Consider the following 17,530-nt stretch of genomic DNA (forward strand, 5'->3'; position numbering starts at 1 on the left):
TAAAAGTTTCTCTCTTTTTTTTTTTTTTCGAGATGGAGTCTCGCTCTGTAGCCCAGGCTGGAGTGCAGTGGCGTGATCTTGGCTCACTGCAACCTCCACATCCCAGGTCCCGGTTCAAGCAGTTCTCCTACCTCAGCCTCCCAAGTAGCTGGGATTACAGGCATGAGCCACAACGCCCAGCTAATTTTTTTTTTTTTTTTTTTGTATTTTTTAGTAGAAACGGGGTTTCACCATGTTGGCCAATCTGGTCTTGAACACCTGACCTCTAGATCTGCCCACATCGGCCTCCCAAAGTGCTGGGATTACAGTCGTGAGCCACTGCACCCAGCCTAAAAGTTTCTTTCAAAGTAAAAAAAATAAATGAACTTTGGCTATAACATCATTGTAATGATGCTTGCATATAAGGTAAAGGTTGTTCTGCAGATTTGTTAAAAATAGAAAATTGTCAAAACTTACTAATTAAGAAGAAATGGAAATGATGTCTTTTAGGATTGGTAAAATGTTTTAGGATGGATATCATTCAGACATTTTACTAATTATCCTACTTCATTTCAAGTAGGATAATAAATTGCAGGCTAAGTTGTTTTAGAAGAGCTTTGCTTTAATAACTGGTTTGGAATAATTTGTTATATGAGAAAATATTTTTTAAACAGTTAAGCAATTTAAATAATTTAATTATATACCCTCTAATTCTACTTGGCCAATTAATTTTTCTAGAAAAATTCTTTTTTACAAAGTACCAACTTCGGTCTAGTACCTCTTTGAATGAATAAGGTTCAAATTATTCAATTTTTTTTTCTTTACTCAGTAATACTACACAATCTCCTGGTAGTTGGATTTTAACTTTGTTTTGTGTACTCACAGGCTTCACATTTGTGGTCAGTAATTTGGAGAAATGTCTTTAATGACCTGATGCCAAAAAGTTACTGGGGAGAGGATGAAACTATTTTCTTACAAATAAGGTTTATCGAATCGCATACACCAACTGTATACAGTTAACAAAAAGAGGCTTAAAATGAAATCATAGATGTGTCTCAGTTGGTACGGAAAAAACTTACAGGCTCCTGGCAGCCTTCCTTTAAACAACACCCCCTTTCAATTCATTCAAAGCATTTTCATTTTCATTATGTTCAGGGGGGAAATAAACCAGCCAGCACATTTGTGCTCACACAGTAATTTTTGTCCCATGGCATGTAATACAGGCACAGGTCCAAATTCTCGCCTGAAATTCTAGAAGCACCAATGTAGGTCTTTCCTGGTGAAAGCTTTTTCTGAAGTTCCTTCTTCCCCACGGCTTTTCTCAGCCCGAAAAAGCCTGACAGGATTCAATATGGGTCAGGTAAGGAGGAAGTGCCCATGTGACAAGAACAGAGTTGCCACATTAAATACAGATTGCCTGGCTACATTTGAATTTCAGATAAGCAATGAATAAATGTTTGCTGTGAGTACACACCAGGCAGTATAGCTCATGCAGTACTTGGGACACGCTTATACCAAAAAAAAAAAAAAAGTGTTCTTTTCTGAAACTCAAATTTCATTGGTTGGTCGTTTATTTTTGTTTGTTAAATAAATTACTAAGTGAATTATTTGTAATTTTTATTTGTCCCTTAGTCAAGAAGAAATTGGAAAAAATATATTAGATTTCTTGGAGAGTTTGCCAAATGTGGTACCCTTTTTGAGAAAGTAGCTAACTTTTTATTTTTGATCATATAATTAAAAAAATGTTTTAAAGTATGGTATTAGCACAGAGTTTGAAAAGCATATTTGGTTAGCAATAGGCAAAGGTAAAACACTGTGACTCAGTTATATTACATCAAAGTCATATTTGCCTTCACATAAGGCTAGCTTCCTTCAAAACTGCAGTTCCTAAATTTAATGATTTGTTCTCTTTAAAATCAAAATCTGGTTGCATGCAGTGGCTCACGCCTGTAATGCTACCACTTTGGGAGGCCAAGGAGGGCAGATCACAAGGTCAGGATTTTGAGACCGGCCTGGCCCACCTGGTGAAACCCCAACTCTACTAAAAATACAAAAATTAGCTGGGCATGGTGGCACGCACTTGCAGTCCCAGCTACTGGGGAGGCTGAGGCAGGAGAATCGCTTGAACCCAGGAGGCGGAGGTTGCAGTGAGCCAAGATCGTGCCACTGCACTCCAGCCTGGGTGACAGAGTGAGACCCTCTCTATAAAAGGCACAGCTACTGATAATTTCTGTGGATTGTGGGTTTAAAGATTTTCGTCTTTTCTCTGTTTCGGGGATTGTCTGCCTCTGGTTAATGTCACGGTCACATACAATGGAAGGAGTGGGGAAGATGAAGCCTAATAGAAATGTTTCTTGAGAATGAAATGATGGAAACAAAATGAAGTGACCCACAGAAGACCCAGAATGACAACAATTTGTGTCCCTACCTCCATTGACACCGTTGACTTACCTCCATTGACACCGTTGACTTCCCTGCAGTCCCCAGGGGGCCTGTGGGACTTGGCAGACAGAGACTCCAGGCGGCTGACAGCTCGTTCCAGTCTTTCCACCAGTCCCTGCATGTCGGCCATTCTAGAAAAGCACAGGCACAAATGGAGGCTGCGTGAGCATCACGGAGGATGAGCAAACCAACAACAGCGACGAGGATAACACGATCACTGGGGGTGGCTTTATTTTTATTTTTTTAACCATGAAATTTTACTTATTATTGTTGTTTTTTAATTTCGGTAGTTTTTGGGGTGGGTGCAAATGGTTTTTGGTTACATGGATAAGTTCTTTTTCTTTTCTTTTTTTTTTTTTTTTTTGAGACAGAGTCTCGCTCTGTCACCCAGGCTGGAGTGCAGTGGCACAATCTTGGCTCACTGCAACCTCTGCCTCCCAGGTTCAAGCAATTCTCCTCCCTCAGCCTCCCAGGCAGCTGGGACTACAGGAGCATGCCACCATGCCTGGCTAATTTTTTGTATTTTTGTAGAGAGGGGGTTTTACTGTGTTAACCAGGATGGTCTCGATCTCCTGACCTCGTGGTCCGCCCGCCTCTGCCCCCCAAAGCATTGGGATTACAGGCATGAGCCACTGCACCCAGCCTGGATAAGTTCTTTAGTGGTGATTTCTGAGGCTTTGATGCACCCATCACCTGAGCAGTGTATACTGTACTCAGTGTATTGCCTTTTATCCCTCACCCCCTCCCACCATTCCCCGAATCCCCAAAGTCCATCATATCATTCTTATGCCTTTGCGTCCTCATAGCTTAGCTCCCACTGATAAGTGAGAACATATGATATTTGGTTTTCCATTCCTGAGTTACTTCACTTAGAAAAATGGCCTCCAGCTCCATCCGAGTTGCTGTAAAAGACATTCTTGTGTTCCTTTCTTTGGCTGACTAATATTTCATAGTGCACATATACCACATTTTCTGTATCTATTCGTTGACTGATGGGCACTTTGGTTCCATATCTTTGCTATTGTGAATTGCGTTGCTATAAACCTGTGTGCATGCATCTTTTACAGGATAGCTTTAATTACCTAAAGATTATTTCCACATATCAGGAAAATATGTAAAATTCAAAAGAACCTAAAACTTGGAACAAAAAATTCAGCATTATATTGAGCTTATTTTCTATTCCATTAGTGATTATTACAACCCCAATATGTAATACACAAATATTCACCCCCTTTATACTGCTCCCAAGTGCCTGTGTTATGTTCCTTGTTATATGACACACTCTATGTACAGCACTTACTTTATAACAGCCCACAAAACATATATGGAAAAATTAATATTGCCAGCTCTTCTTCTGCTAATGGTGGGAACATATTTTCACTATTTCCAATAATTCCTTCTGTGAAAGCATAATTCTCCAGGGGACACTAAACCCACTGATAATCCTTGTTTACTCAGTTACATAAAACCAAACAGCCCAGCCCAGGAGAACTGAGTTTATGAACCTCAGCATCATTTAGCAGGCAAAGAGGCCATCACCTCAAAGAGCTAATTGTTTTCCACTTATTACTGATTGGTTTGTTTTGGTGCTTCTGTTGCTGAATTATTTTAAATTATAATTATTCTGAATGTAGGACTTTAATTTAAAATAGGACGAATGGTTATTTTCCTTTTGTAAGGCTGGTAGTTACGTTTAGGCAAAATCTAGTCTTAGGTGGGGTGGTTTGTAGAGACGAGAATCTTCAGTTACCCAGTACTCTTGGCTGGGATAAATAGGGACTGAAGCTGACTAGAGGGCCGGGGATAAAAATGGGGCAGGGTGACCGGGTGCTGTGGCTCACACCTGTAATCCCAGCACTTTGGAAGGCCGAGGTGAGTGGATCACGAGGTCAGGAGTTCAAGACCAGCCTCGCCAACATGGTGAAAACCCGTCTCTACTAAAAATACAAAAATTAGCCGGGTGTGATGGCAGGCACCTGTAATCCCAGCTATTTGGAAGGCTGAGGCAGGAGAATTGCTTGAACCCAGGAGGTGGAGGTTGCAGTGAGCTGAGATCCTGCCACTACATTCCAGCCTGGGTGACAGAGCAAGACTCTGTCTAGAAAAAAAAGAGAGTGAGCAGGGTATCCATCCTTTCTGCTTGCGAACAGACAAATAAATGAATATGCGTAGGGTGAGTTCCCAGTAAAATTACAAACTTATGTTAAGATTATTGGTCCTAGAATTTACATTAAGGTAACCTCTGAGGAATGGAACCCAATCTAATTTGTTCAGTCTCCTGAGATCTAGCTTATAGCCACCATAACCCCAGCCATATTAACTTATGACTGCTTTTGGCAAAATCAGGCTGCTGCTCCCTAAGAGAAGACAACTTGCTCCCTCCTAATCAGTGCCTGGAGTTCTTTTCCCTCTTAAGAACCGTCCAAGCATCATTCTGAGCAAAAGAGGAACAGCATGCTTCTGAATCAGAGACACTGCTGCCCTAAAGCAGGCATAAATACATTTAATTGCTCTCAGATGAATACATATTTCATGTTTCTGCTGGGGACCAGGCAATGCATTCTCTTACGTGTTTTGTATTCTATCAGTTTTGAGCTTAAACACAGTGATGACGTGCCACTGCCGTTTCTTAAAAGCAAGGTTACACTTATCAAAACTTGTATAGCTCTGTAATTCTGTCTGAATGTCAGATGGTCATCAGCTATGAAGGGCGGAGTTTACTGTCTATTTTGGAAAGTCATCTCTCCTGAAACTGGCAGGAGTTACTCTTGTAAAATATGGGGCAGTGTTCTCTGCACAGCTGAAATCAGCATCTAATCCTAAGGGGATTCAAAATTAGAAATTTCTCATCTATTCTTTTCCTTTTCACGTCAGAACTTGTGCTTCCATCGCAATTGAAGAAAAAAAAAAAAAGAAAGAGAAATGTAATTGAATCCTTTATGTAATCCTCTTGCAAGGGAACTGGGTATCCTGTAGGTGGATGAAGGCCATTTGAGAAATGATGAAAGCCCCTCAAATCTTTTAATAGTTGCCCATCTGTTCACAGTTATCTATGTTCCCTGTTACTCAACTTGCCAAATGTTACCACCATAGACCTAGCCTGTGATAGAAAAAAAAAAAAAATGTTTGCTTTGTTAGTAAGCCCCTACCCCCAATAGAACAGCACCAGCCACCTCCAGCAGCTCACAGATGAAGCTATCTTGAGAAGGCCTGTTACATTTCACACTTAGGACTGCTGTCTCTGACTGCAGCTTAATCAGACTCCCTGACAAGACCCAAACTCACACTATCTCATAGTGCTCCGTATGCTGAAAGACAACAGGAGTCAGCCCACAAACTGCAGGGCTGGACAGATTGGTGTGGAATGCAGTCAAAAAGCGACTCCGACGTCACTCCATGCAAAATCACCATGAGCAAGACTGAGTCCTGCCACAGCCTCTAAAGCGGTCAAAATACAGCTCATGCAAGGAAGCTGGAGAGATGCCTCTGGGTTTTAAACTTTCAGAACAGTTTCTAAGACAAACTGAAGGATAAATAAAAGAAAGACTATATACCAGGAGATAGGCTAGCATTCCCAAGGAGACCGATGGGGCCCAAGATGATCAGTATGATCGTGTACTCTTCCCTCAAAACTCTCTCTGGTCAGGTGCTGTGGCTTTCACCTGTAATCCCAGCACTTTGGGAGGCTGAGGTGGGTGGATCACAAGGTCAGGAGTTCAAGACCAGCCTGGCCAAGACGGTCAAACCCCATCTCTACTAAAACTACAAAAAAAATTAGCCAGGCATGGTGGCGGGCACCTACAATCCCAGCTATTGGGGACGCTGAAGCAGAGAATTGCTTGAACCTGGGAGGTGGAGGTTGCAGTGAGCGGAGATTACGCCACTGCACTCCAGCCTGGGCGACAGAGTAAGACTTTGTCTCAAAAAAAAAAAAAAAAAAAAGAAAGAAAAAAAGAAAAAAAAATCTCTCTCCCTCTCTCTCTCCCCATATGCCCTCAGCTGCTAGCCTGGTTCTCAAGAATGAGGAAGGAGCAGAGCTGCAGATTCTCCACATTCTTCCCAGGCAGTCCCATCTGCCTTGGCGTTCCAAAGTGGATTTAGCCAAGTTTTGACAAGGAGGTGGCAGCCAGGAATTAAGAATTAGGTTGAGGAAACGCATAGGGTAGTCAAAGCAAATACAGACAGCAAGGTCAGGGTAAGGAATGAGTCAGAGCCAGTGGGGCAGACCAAGGAGTCTGGATCAGGAGGCCAGCAGAGTAGGAGGATACAGCAAGATGGCAGGAAAGAAGATATTCTAAGAACCCAGTGAGGAACAAAGAGAAGCCAGATCCACAGCTGGAGAATGAAGAGACTGGGTTAGATGACACAGCTCTGACTTGACCCTCCAGATCTTGTCTAGTCATCCTATTCAAGTAGAAGCCAACGACAAGGAAAGGTCAGAGGACACACACAAACACCTGAACAGTGTGTGAGTGTGTAGGGGGAAAAAAGAGGAAGGAATATAACACTGCACAACTTTCTTCTTTTCATGATCTGTTTTAGGGGCCGGGTGCAATGGCTCATGCCTATAATCCTAGCACTTTGGGAAGTGCAGGCGGGTGGATCGCTGGAGCCCAAGAGTTCAAGATCAGCCTGGGCAACACGGCGAAACCCATCTCTATATAAAATTGAAAAATTAGCTGAGTGTGGTGGCACATGCCTATAGTCCCAGCTACTTAAGGGACTGAGGCAGGAGGATCTCTTGAGCCTGTGAGGTCAAGGCAGCCATATTTACCCCACTGCACTCCAGCCTGGGTGAAAAAATGAGACCCCATCTCAAGAAAAAAAAACTCAGTTTTAAAAAACTATACTTGAGATTCATCTTAATTCCTTTTTTAAAATTTTTTTGTATTCTCGTTCTTTTTTTTTTTTGACAGAGTTTCACTCTGTCACCAGGCTGGAGTGCAGTGGCATGATCGCAGCTCACTGCAACCTCCGCCTCCTAGATTCAAGTGATTCTCCTGCCTCAGTCTCCCCAGTAGCTGGGACTACAGGTGCGTGCTGCCACGCCCAGCTAATTTTTCTATTTTTAGTAGAGACGGGTTTTCACCCTGTTGGCTAAGATGGTCTGGATCTCTTGACCCCCTGATCCCCCTGCCTTGGTCTCCCAAAGTGCTGGGATTACAGGTGTGAGCCACCGTGCCAGGCCCCATTTTTTTGTATTCTCTTTTGAGTTTCATTGTGTGAGAAGTGCACCCATCCTCCTTTTTGGTCTTCTTTTTTTCCTAATATGAATTTTCCCCTCACTTTTCATAGTTGTTTTTGTTTTGAGACAGGGTCTCACTCTGTTTCTCAGGCTGGAGTGCAGTGGTACAATCACAGCTCCCTGCAGCCTCCACTTCCTGGGCTCAAGGAATCCTCCCACCAAAGATCCTCCCTAGTAGCTAGGATTACAGGGCAGGCCAGCACATCTGGCTGATTTTTTAAATTTATTTTTTGCAGAGACAGGGTCTCCTTATGTTGCCCAAGCTGGTCTTGAACTTTCGGGCTCAAGCAATTCTCCCATCTCAGTTACCCAAAGTACTGGGATTATAGGCATGAGCCATGGCAACCGGCCTACTTTTTATTTTTATGAAAGCCAGACATGCACAGAATTTAAATAATCAACAGTTCTACTACCTACATTCTTCCATTCTGTGTCATAAGTGCCAAACAGTTTCAATTATTTTAGCTGTTTCTTTAATAATTAACCCCACCCTTTATCTCTAAATAACATGCTTCTTTCATCTCTGTGTCTTGTTTGGTTTTCTTCAGTTTGGGGGCATTATTCATTCAGTTCCCAACAAAAATACAAGGGTTTACTTTTTTCTTGCCCGATCCCCACTACTGCCTACATACATATTGCATTTTGTCTTGTCCTCCCAGCAGTGTTATATCACAATTTTTGTGTGCTCAATAGCCAGTGTTAACACAACTATGACTACTTGCATCTGAGCCAGAAGGTATACTAAGATTATTTTCCATTTATTGTTCTACCTGATTTCCTAAAGTCATTCTTTTCAGCTTCTCAATTTTCTATATACTTAAAAATTACTCATCTCTGAACCTCCTCCAGTTGTGTAAGTGTCTATTCAAAAGGGCCAAACACGCCTGGAATTCTATTAATGTTTTCTTCTCAGAGATATCTCTTCTGGAGATTTACTGGAACCTGTAGAATTGCTCCACCGGCCTGCTGCACATCTGTAATTTGGGATCCGCTGGCATCTTCAATATAAGGATTTCCCCGCTCCTTCTTAATGTTCTGTCATCTGTTTCCTAGATTCAATGTCTTCCTTTTTCTTACTGTATTAAATTGGGAAGAGCATCCTCTTTTGCCAAAAAAAAAAAAAAAAAAAAAAGTGGGGGGGGACATGAAAGGTCAATTTTTTGAAACCTCACAAGTCTGAAAATATATTTGTTTTGCTCTTATGCTTGATGGCTAGTTTAGCTGAGTATAGGATTCCAGGCTGCAAATTTTCCTCCAAATTTAAAAATTTTCCTCCAAATTTTACCTTTTTGCAAAATGAAAATTTGCTCCACTGTCTTCTAGCTTCCTAGTTTTCTGTTGAGAAGTCCAAAGCCATTCTGATTCTCCATCCTTTGGATATAACCTGTGTTTCCTCTCTGGAGGAAGTTTTTGGAATCTTCTCTTGGCCCTTAGTATTCTGAACATTCATGAGGATATACTTTGTGGTCAATCTATATTATTTTATAAATGATTTTCAAGAGATGGTGGAAAAGATAGAAAAATGGGCCTTGCAAATCATTTGTCTCCAGATGGATTTACAAATCAAATGTTCAAATATGCTAAATAAGTTAGCATTCAAAATGTTTAAACAATTCAAACTTTTCTCACACCACATTTCTCCCAATATTTACAAATACTTCATACACTTCAGTATGAATATAGCTAAATAGTATTCTCTCATATACTGCCTTGGAATAATGGGTATTCTGGAATTAAGAAAATACTTTCCTCCCATAAATATGTACAACTATTATGTATCCATAATAATTAAAAATAAAATTTTTTTAAAGAAAATATTTTCTAGGAGAAAAGATGGCTACCCTTGCTTAAAAATGTGTTAGCTATTTAGTCATCTTATAAAATCCATCCTCAAAATACAGATAGCCCCTAACACTGTCTGATTTTATATCCAATGTCATGTTGTGCCCATATTACAATGACTATGCGTAAAGTAATGAGGGACATAACAACTTCCAGAAAAGGAGAGTTCCATACACTTTCAAACCTTATATACACTCTCAATTATTTTGTGCTTTTTCAACTGGGATCTTTTGTGCATCTTTAACTAGAGGGTTCCTGGCTTTGGAATCAGATACAGCTAGATTAGTATTCTGGCTCTCATTATCTGGGGGACTTTGGGAAAAGAGCTTAATTTTGCTTTTCTTCAGTTACTACTTATGCATACAGTTGCCATGAAGTATAAAGGTAGAGAAAGTCGGCTGGGCGCAGTGGCTCATGCCCGTAATCCCAGCACTTTAGGAGGCGAGGTGGGCAAATCACAAGGTCAGGAGTTCAAGACCAGCCTGACCAATTGGTGAAACCCCATCTCTGTGAGATGTACTACCCAATTAAAAACTTGTGCTTTCTTTCCTGTCAGCACATGTCCTAAAAATACAAAAATTAGCTGGGTGTGGTGGCATGTGCCTGTAGTCCCAGCCTGTAGTCCCAGCTATTTGGGAGGCTGAGGCAGGGGAATCGTTTGAACCCAGGAGGCAGAGGTTGCAGTGAGTCAAGATCACGCCATTGAACTTCAGCCTTGGTAACAAAGACAGACTCTGTCTCAAAAAAAAAAAAAAAAAAAAAAAAGGCAGAGAAAGTCTGAAACATGGTCAGTAATAAACATGTTAGCTGCGTTATTAAGTCATTCCATCTCATTTCGCTGTCAATGGGAATGGTTTTATTTGAAACGTCAAGCAGTCGTCTAGAAGATCTGGTCAATGGAAGTGACCAACGGAAAGCTTCAGGTCAGTAGACACTTATTTTTGTCCCCAACATGTCATTTTCCTCTGTCCATGTACTTATTCCTCCAACATATTTAAAAGAGGTTTTCTCAAGTCTATGTGTATGTGCGGTTACCATAAAATGAAAATTGTGGTATGTAATTTGTTTTTTTCATCACGTATCTTCCCTCTCAACATTTTTACAATGACTCTGCTTTTAAACAGTCCTCTGCAAAGGATGAGGCCCAATCTCTTTGGGTCGGTCATTTTGGGAAAATGGCAGCAGGCCTTCGTCCCTCCCAGTTTCTCCACCCAATCCATCTTATGCTCAGTGGTGAAGGGTCTGTTAAGCCCTTAACTAGTTCAATGTACCACTTATGAAAGCGGCTTTCATAGATGCTTGAACATTGACATTCCGTGGCACAATGTAAATGGCGATCAGCCTAGAATAACAGCCCGTTTGCCTGGATTACACATTTCGCATCTGTGAGACATACTGCCCAATTAAAAACCTGCATTGTGCTTTCTTTCCTGTCAGCACATGTACACCTCACCTCCCAAGGAGACCTGCTACAAGCTTTTCATGGGCTGAGGCTGGATCTCTCTCTTCTTTGCGTCTCCCACTGAGTCCAGCATGGTGCCTTCTACCTAGAGAATCTATAAATACTTTTTGATTGACTAATTAATTAGCTACCACTCACTGCCTTTTCCTTGCCTACCCACTCACTGGCACCATCCCAGATCAGGATGAAAGCCAGATTTTCACAGGAGAAATTTTCACTTAAAAGAAGACGCTAGGTTCATTTTTCCTACTTGGAACCACAGTGGCTTCCTCCCATGACTAGCACACTTGCTCCCTCTAATGTAAACCTTTGGGTCTCTTCCACGGCTCCTTTTTCTTTAGGATTTCAAATTTTGCTAAAACTCCACATTGTCTAAAGGTTTTGTAAATTCCTCACAACAAGTTCACAAAACAAGTAAGAGATAATGCTACTTTGATAACGTTTTCATGTTAATAAAAGAGCTGGGTCTTTCAGGTTTCCTGATTCCTAGCTCAAAGTTCTCCTCGCTAGGCCAAACATATAGAAATAATGGTAGTGACAGTTTCTCTTCTAATTCTGCAAAGAAGACCCAGATCCAAGGGCTTCTGAAGATCATGAACCTGAGATTAAACAGAAAATAGACTTTTCTCAAAAGAAGACATTTACACTGCCAAGAAACATATAAAAAACAATCTCAACCTCACTGATACCAGAGAAATGCAAATCAAAACCACAATGAGATACCATCTCACACCAGTCAGAATGGTGATTATCAAAGTCAAGAAACAATAGACGCTGGTGAGGATGTGGAGAAATAGTAACACTTTTATACTGTTGGTGGGAACATAAATTAGTTCAACCACTGTGGAATTAATCCTTGAGATTCCTCAAGGATCTAGAACCAGGAATACCATTTTACCCAGCAATCCATTACTGGATATTACCCAAAGGAATATAAATCATTCTACTATAAAGACACATGCACACATATGTTTATTGCAGCACTATTTACAATAGAAAGACATGGAACCAACCGAAATGCCCATCCATGATAGACTGGATAAAGTAAATATATGTGCCATTCCATGGCACATATACACCATGGAATACTATGCAGTCATAAAAAGGGATGAGATCATGTCCTTTGCAGGGACATGGATGAAGCTAGAAGCCATCATCCTCAGCAAACTAACGCAGAGACAGAAAACAAAATACTGCATGTTCTCACTCATAAGTGGGAGCTGAACATTAAGAACACACGGACACAGAAAGGGGAACATCACACACCAGGCCCTGTTGCGGGGTTAGGGTTGAGGGAGGGAAGTTAGAGGACCGGTCAATAGGTGCAGCAAACCAGCATGGCACATGTACACCTATGGAACAAACCTGCATGTTCTGCATGTGTACCCCGTTTTTTTAAGGTTTTTTTTTTTTGAGAAATAAAGAAAAAAAAGGAAATAGACTTTAAGTGACAAAAAACCGGAGACTTTCAAACCTTTTCTCATAGTGAGGCTGGGCAACCGGTGTATATGTGAACTCCCTGCAAAAAATAAAGTTACAATGGACTAATTTCTCTATAGGTCCACAAAAATTTAAAATATTTGGTAAACTACCATCAAATCAGACTGTCCTAGATTGTTAAATTCTCTTTTTTTTGAGACAGTCTCACTCTGTCACCCAGGCTGGAGTGCAGTGGCACGATCTTGGCTCACTGCAACCTCCGCCTCCCGGGTTCAAGTGATTCTCCTGCCTCACCCTTCCAAGTAGCTGGGATTACAGGTGCCTGCCACCAGGCCCAGATAATTTTTGCATTTTTGGTAGAGACGGGGTTTCTCCATGTTGGCCAAGGTGGTCTCGAACTCCTGACCTCAGGTGATCCACCTGCCTCGGCCTCCCAAAATGCTGAGATTACAGCCATCAGCCACTGCGCCTGACCGACTGTTAAATTCTCTTTGCCATAACCATATCAGTGACTTTCTTTTCTTTCCCAGGAAACTACCAAGCCCTGGGAGAAGTAACCCTGTGATTCGCTATTATTGATTGGGTAATGGTATGTTTAGGAGAAACAAACCGCCACAGTATTCAACCATTCATTTATTAACTGGCTGACTGAATATGCTTGTTTCATTCATTTAATCAGTCAGTTCCCACTATCTGCTAGGCGCAATGCTCATAGCTAGAAAACCAAGGCTGATTAAAAACATTTCCTGCCCTGCTGTAGTGTGAGGGGGCTGAAAGCAAACCTTGCTCAGTCAAGCCAGGGAGCTGTTTCACTAAGAGATACATTCACGTTGCCAAGGTGCCCGCCTTTGTATCTTTTGCTTACTTTCCTACAGAGCATTTCTGGAGCTAGCTTCTCCCCAAACAGCAAACAAAAAGCACCATTTTCCTTTCATTGCAAAGATGTTTCAAGAGTTTCTGATTTTTGAGACAGTATAATCAGAATAGCTGAAACCAGAGAGTTAAATAAGAAAAAGAACACTCTCTGGCCGGGTGCAGTGGCTCACGTCTGTAATCCCAGCATTCTGGGAGGCTGAGGCGGGCGGATCATTTGCAATTAGGAGTTCAAGATCAGCCTGGCTAACATGGTGAAATCCCATTTCTACTAAAAATACAAAAAAAATTAGCCAGCCGCAGTGGCGCATGCCTGTAATCCCTGCTACTCCAGAGGCTGAGGCAGGAGAATCACTTGAACCCAGAAGGCGAGGTTGTAGTGAGCCGAGATTGTGCTATTGCACTCCAGCCTGGGCAACAAGAACAAAATTCTGTCTCAAAATAAATAAATAAATAAAAAAGAAAACACTCAATTTTTCATGAAACTGGAAAAAACACATATGAGATGCTGAGTTAGCCAACTGACTCCTCTGGGGCCTCTAATCAAATCTCACTGCAGGAGAAAAATGCTTCAGCTTGACCTTCAGAAGAATCTCACCCCAGCTCTCCAGCTACAACTCCCCAGGCTCCTGAGACACCCACACACCACAGGGACAACTCCCCAAGTCCCAAATACATCCTATGCCCTGATTCTGCTGCCTCCTGGGTTCTTCCTAGCATCGTTGCTTTCACTCCCCAAATCCCAGCTCCTCCAAGAGATCTTGCAGTGTCTCACAAATCAGAGTAATCTCCAGAGGTATTTACTCCCTGACATCTCCATCGAAACCACATATACAATTTCCTCACTATCACATTTGCCTCCTCCACTGTGGTGGTACCATCCTCAGAACCACCCCTGATTGGCCTTGTATGTAAATATTCCTCCTCTAAGTTGAAATTGGAAATATTGGCTGGGCACGGTGGCTCACACCTGTAATTCCAGCACTTTGGGAGGCTGAGGTAGGCAGATCATGAGGTCAAGAGATTGATACCATCCTGGCCAACACAGTGAAACCCCATCTCTACTAAAAACACAAAAATTAGCTGGCTGTGGTGGTGTGTGCCCACAGTCCCAGCTACTCGGGAGGGTGAGGCAGGAGAATCACTTGAACCTGGGACATGGAGGTTGCAGTGAGCCGAGACGGCGCCACTGCACTCCAGCCTGGTGACACAGCAAGACTCCATCTCAAAAAAAAAAAAAAAAAAAGAAAGAAAAAAAAGAAATACTTACTCCCTGAAATCACATGTTCAATTACCTTGCCACCCCATCTGCCCGCTCCACTCTGGTGGTATCACCCCGCAGAACCACCTGTGATCGGCCCCGTAGTTTAAGCATTTGTCCTCTAAGTTGAAATCTCTGAAGATAGAAGGCTAGGACTCATAAATTGATGTAGTGGAAAAAGAACTCTGGGGATCACAGAACCTTAATCTGAGACCCCACCCCTTCACTGACAACCCACATGACTCTGGAGATCTTGGGTCTTCCAGGAGACAGACTACTTAATCTGTCTGAGTCTCAGTTTTCCTACTTCCAATATACAAATTCCTTCCTTCCTTCTTCATTCAGTGGCTTAAGGAAATTGTCTGCAAAGGTGTTTCAAGCTACGTTCGGTACTGACGTGCGGCTGCACAGGTGGGTGAGACACAGACTGTGTCCTCGATGCACCACCATCTCCTTGAGGAGGAGACAGTTGCGCCACTGGGGGCCGGCCAGCTGTCCATGACACTGGGCCGCAGGGAACTGGGCAGCTGAGGCAGGAGGGATCTCTTGGAGGAGCTGGGATTTTAGGGGGCTGTGTGCAAGCCTCCGTACACCCTGAAGGCTGGCTCTGTGCCCTGACTTGCGGTGATGGGTCTGAGTAGGCGGAGCTATAAAATAAAGGACTCTGAATGCTGAGCAGGACCAGGATAAACCCTACTGTACTCCCCTGTCACGGAGTAGAAACTCCCTTAGCTAAACGTGAGACAGAAACCCTTCACTGAAGAAGAGCTCATTCCCCAGGCCCCTCTATAGCCCTTTCTAAGCATCTGTGTCCCCACCTGTCCTTCTATTCCTGTGTCCCCACATTACCCTTTTGCTCTTGTTTACGCCGTGCAGAAGTTAGAGTTCAAAGAACTGCTTCTAGGAGTTCCCTAAGGGCCACACCCTGGCACTGAGAAAAGAAGAGCCATGGAGATCCTACTGGCCAGGCCATTACAGGCTGGGCAGGGGGTTCGTGAACCTTCCATCCCTCCATCAAGTAAATGCATTACTCCCCTTGTATCTGGAATATATAAAGAACTTTTATACTCAATAAGAAGACAAATATGCCAGATTTTGTTTTGTTTTGTTTTGTTTTGTTTTTTGAGATGGAGTCTCACTCTGTCCCCCAGGCTGGAGTGCAATGGCACAATCTCGGCTCACTGCAATCTCTGCCTCTCGGGTTCAAGCAATTCCCCTGCCTCAGCCTCCTGAGTAGCTGGGACTACAGGTGCGCACCACCACGCCCAGCTAATTTTTTGTATTTTAGTAGAGACGGGGTTTCACCATGTTGACCAGGATGGTCTCGATCTCCTGACCTCATGATCCGCCCGCCTCTGCCTCCCCAAGTGTTTACAGGCATGTGCCACCGCATCTGGCCCAAATATGCCAGTTTAATAATCAGCAAAACATCTGAAGAGACATCTTTCCAGAGAAGACAGGCAAATGGCCAAGAGCACAAGTAAAAGGGCTCAACATTGGTAGTCATGAGGAAAACGCAAATCAAGACTCCAGTCAGATACCACTTCATACACACTAGGATGGCGACAACCCAAAACATAGACAATAAAAAGTGCTGGTGAGAATATGAAGGAATTGGAACCCTCAGACACTGCTGATGCACATGGAAAATGGCACAGTTGCTTTAAACTGGAAGTTTCTTCAAAACTTAAGCACATATTTACCATATGAACCGGCCATTCCACTCTATTTCCCTCAAGAGAAATAAAAACATATGTTTGCACAAAGGCTTGTGCACAAATGTCATAGCAGCACGGTTAATAACAGTCAAAAAATGGAAACAATCTAAACGTTCATTAACCAGTGAATGGCTAAGCAAAAGATGGCATATGTATTATAATGGAATATTATTCAACCATGAAAAAGAATGAAATACTGATACATGCTACAAAACAAGTGAACTTCAAAAACATTATGCTAAATGAAAGTTAGACAAGAAGATCGTGTATTGTGTGATTCCATTTATAAGACTTTGGGAGGCCAAGGCGGGAGAAATGCCTTAGCTCAGGAGTTTGAGACCAGCCTGGGCAACATGGCAAAACCCTGTCTCTACTAAAAAACAAAAAATTAGCCAGGTGTGCTAGTGTGCACTTTTTGTCCCAGCTACTGGGGAGGCTGAGGCAGGAGAATTGCTTGAACCTGGGAGGCGAGATGGCGCCACTGCCCTCTATCTTGGGCAACAGAGCGAGACTCCATCTCAAAAAAGAAAAAAAAAAAGAAAAGAAAGAAAGAACAAAAAGAGAAATATCTAGAAAAGGCCAATCTATAGAGACAGAAATTAGGTTAGGGGTTGCCTAGGATATTTAAAACAGGTCAATTTTATGGCATATAAAATTATAACTCAAAAAAGGTTTAAAAACGAACACATGAAAAAGGATTGTGCCTCTTAGTAAAGATGCAGTTAAAAACCATGAAATCTGAGTAACTTTGCTGTTCTCATCTCCCATCATCAGAAGCGGTGGTGACATTTACCCAGAGGCTGCTCCAAGTGGCCACACTCCCCACGCCTGAAACTAGTTGTAGGGGCCCAGGCAGGTGAGTGAACAAAACACTGGTTCTCACTACTCCTTTTCCTCTGTGTAAGAATCACTCCGGGAGAGGCGAGGGTTCCTAAATGCAGGCTCCTGGGCCCTACCCTCAACAATACTGATGCAGTAGTTCTGGGTATTCCCAGGAATCTGCCTTTTTAAGAAGCACTCTTCAGAGTACATAGACCCACACTTTGAGAATTACCATAACAGAGGTGTGCAGGAATGCGATGGGGGCACGTGGGAAGGGAAGCTCAAAAAAGGCAGACATGCAACTGAGCCCAGGGAAGTAGAGAGGCTACCAAAGTGATGACAGGAACCAAATTAAGTCTCAAAGTTGGATAGAGAGAGATCCAAGATGGCTGATCACTAGCAGCTCGGGATTGCAGCTCCCACTGAAAGAGCAGAGAACGAGAGGA

General features: G+C 42.6%; 1 protein-coding gene across 3 annotated transcripts in view; it reads right to left on the bottom strand.

Annotated features, from left to right (window-relative positions):
- CAP2 (cyclase associated actin cytoskeleton regulatory protein 2) overlaps nt 1-17,530 on the bottom strand; it is a 146,911-nt gene that overhangs the window by 113,847 nt on the left and 15,534 nt on the right. The window contains exons 1-2 of one of the 3 annotated variants that reach the window (XM_032247653.1): nt 10,125-10,143; nt 2,431-2,552 (exon numbers count right to left, since the gene is read on the bottom strand). In XM_032247653.1, coding sequence (XP_032103544.1) covers nt 2,431-2,551 — 121 coding nt within the window. In that variant the 5' untranslated portion in view covers nt 2,552; nt 10,125-10,143. Of the gene's footprint in view, nt 1-2,407; nt 2,553-10,124; nt 10,144-17,530 lie in introns of those variants that run through there. The other 2 variants (XM_032247654.1, XM_032247652.1) reach the window with 2 other exon arrangements.

The sequence above is a fragment of the Sapajus apella genome, unplaced genomic scaffold (assembly GCF_009761245.1).
Source record: "Sapajus apella isolate SASKATOON/1434 unplaced genomic scaffold, GSC_monkey_1.0 scaffold63, whole genome shotgun sequence".
Lineage (NCBI taxonomy): Eukaryota > Metazoa > Chordata > Mammalia > Primates > Cebidae > Sapajus > Sapajus apella.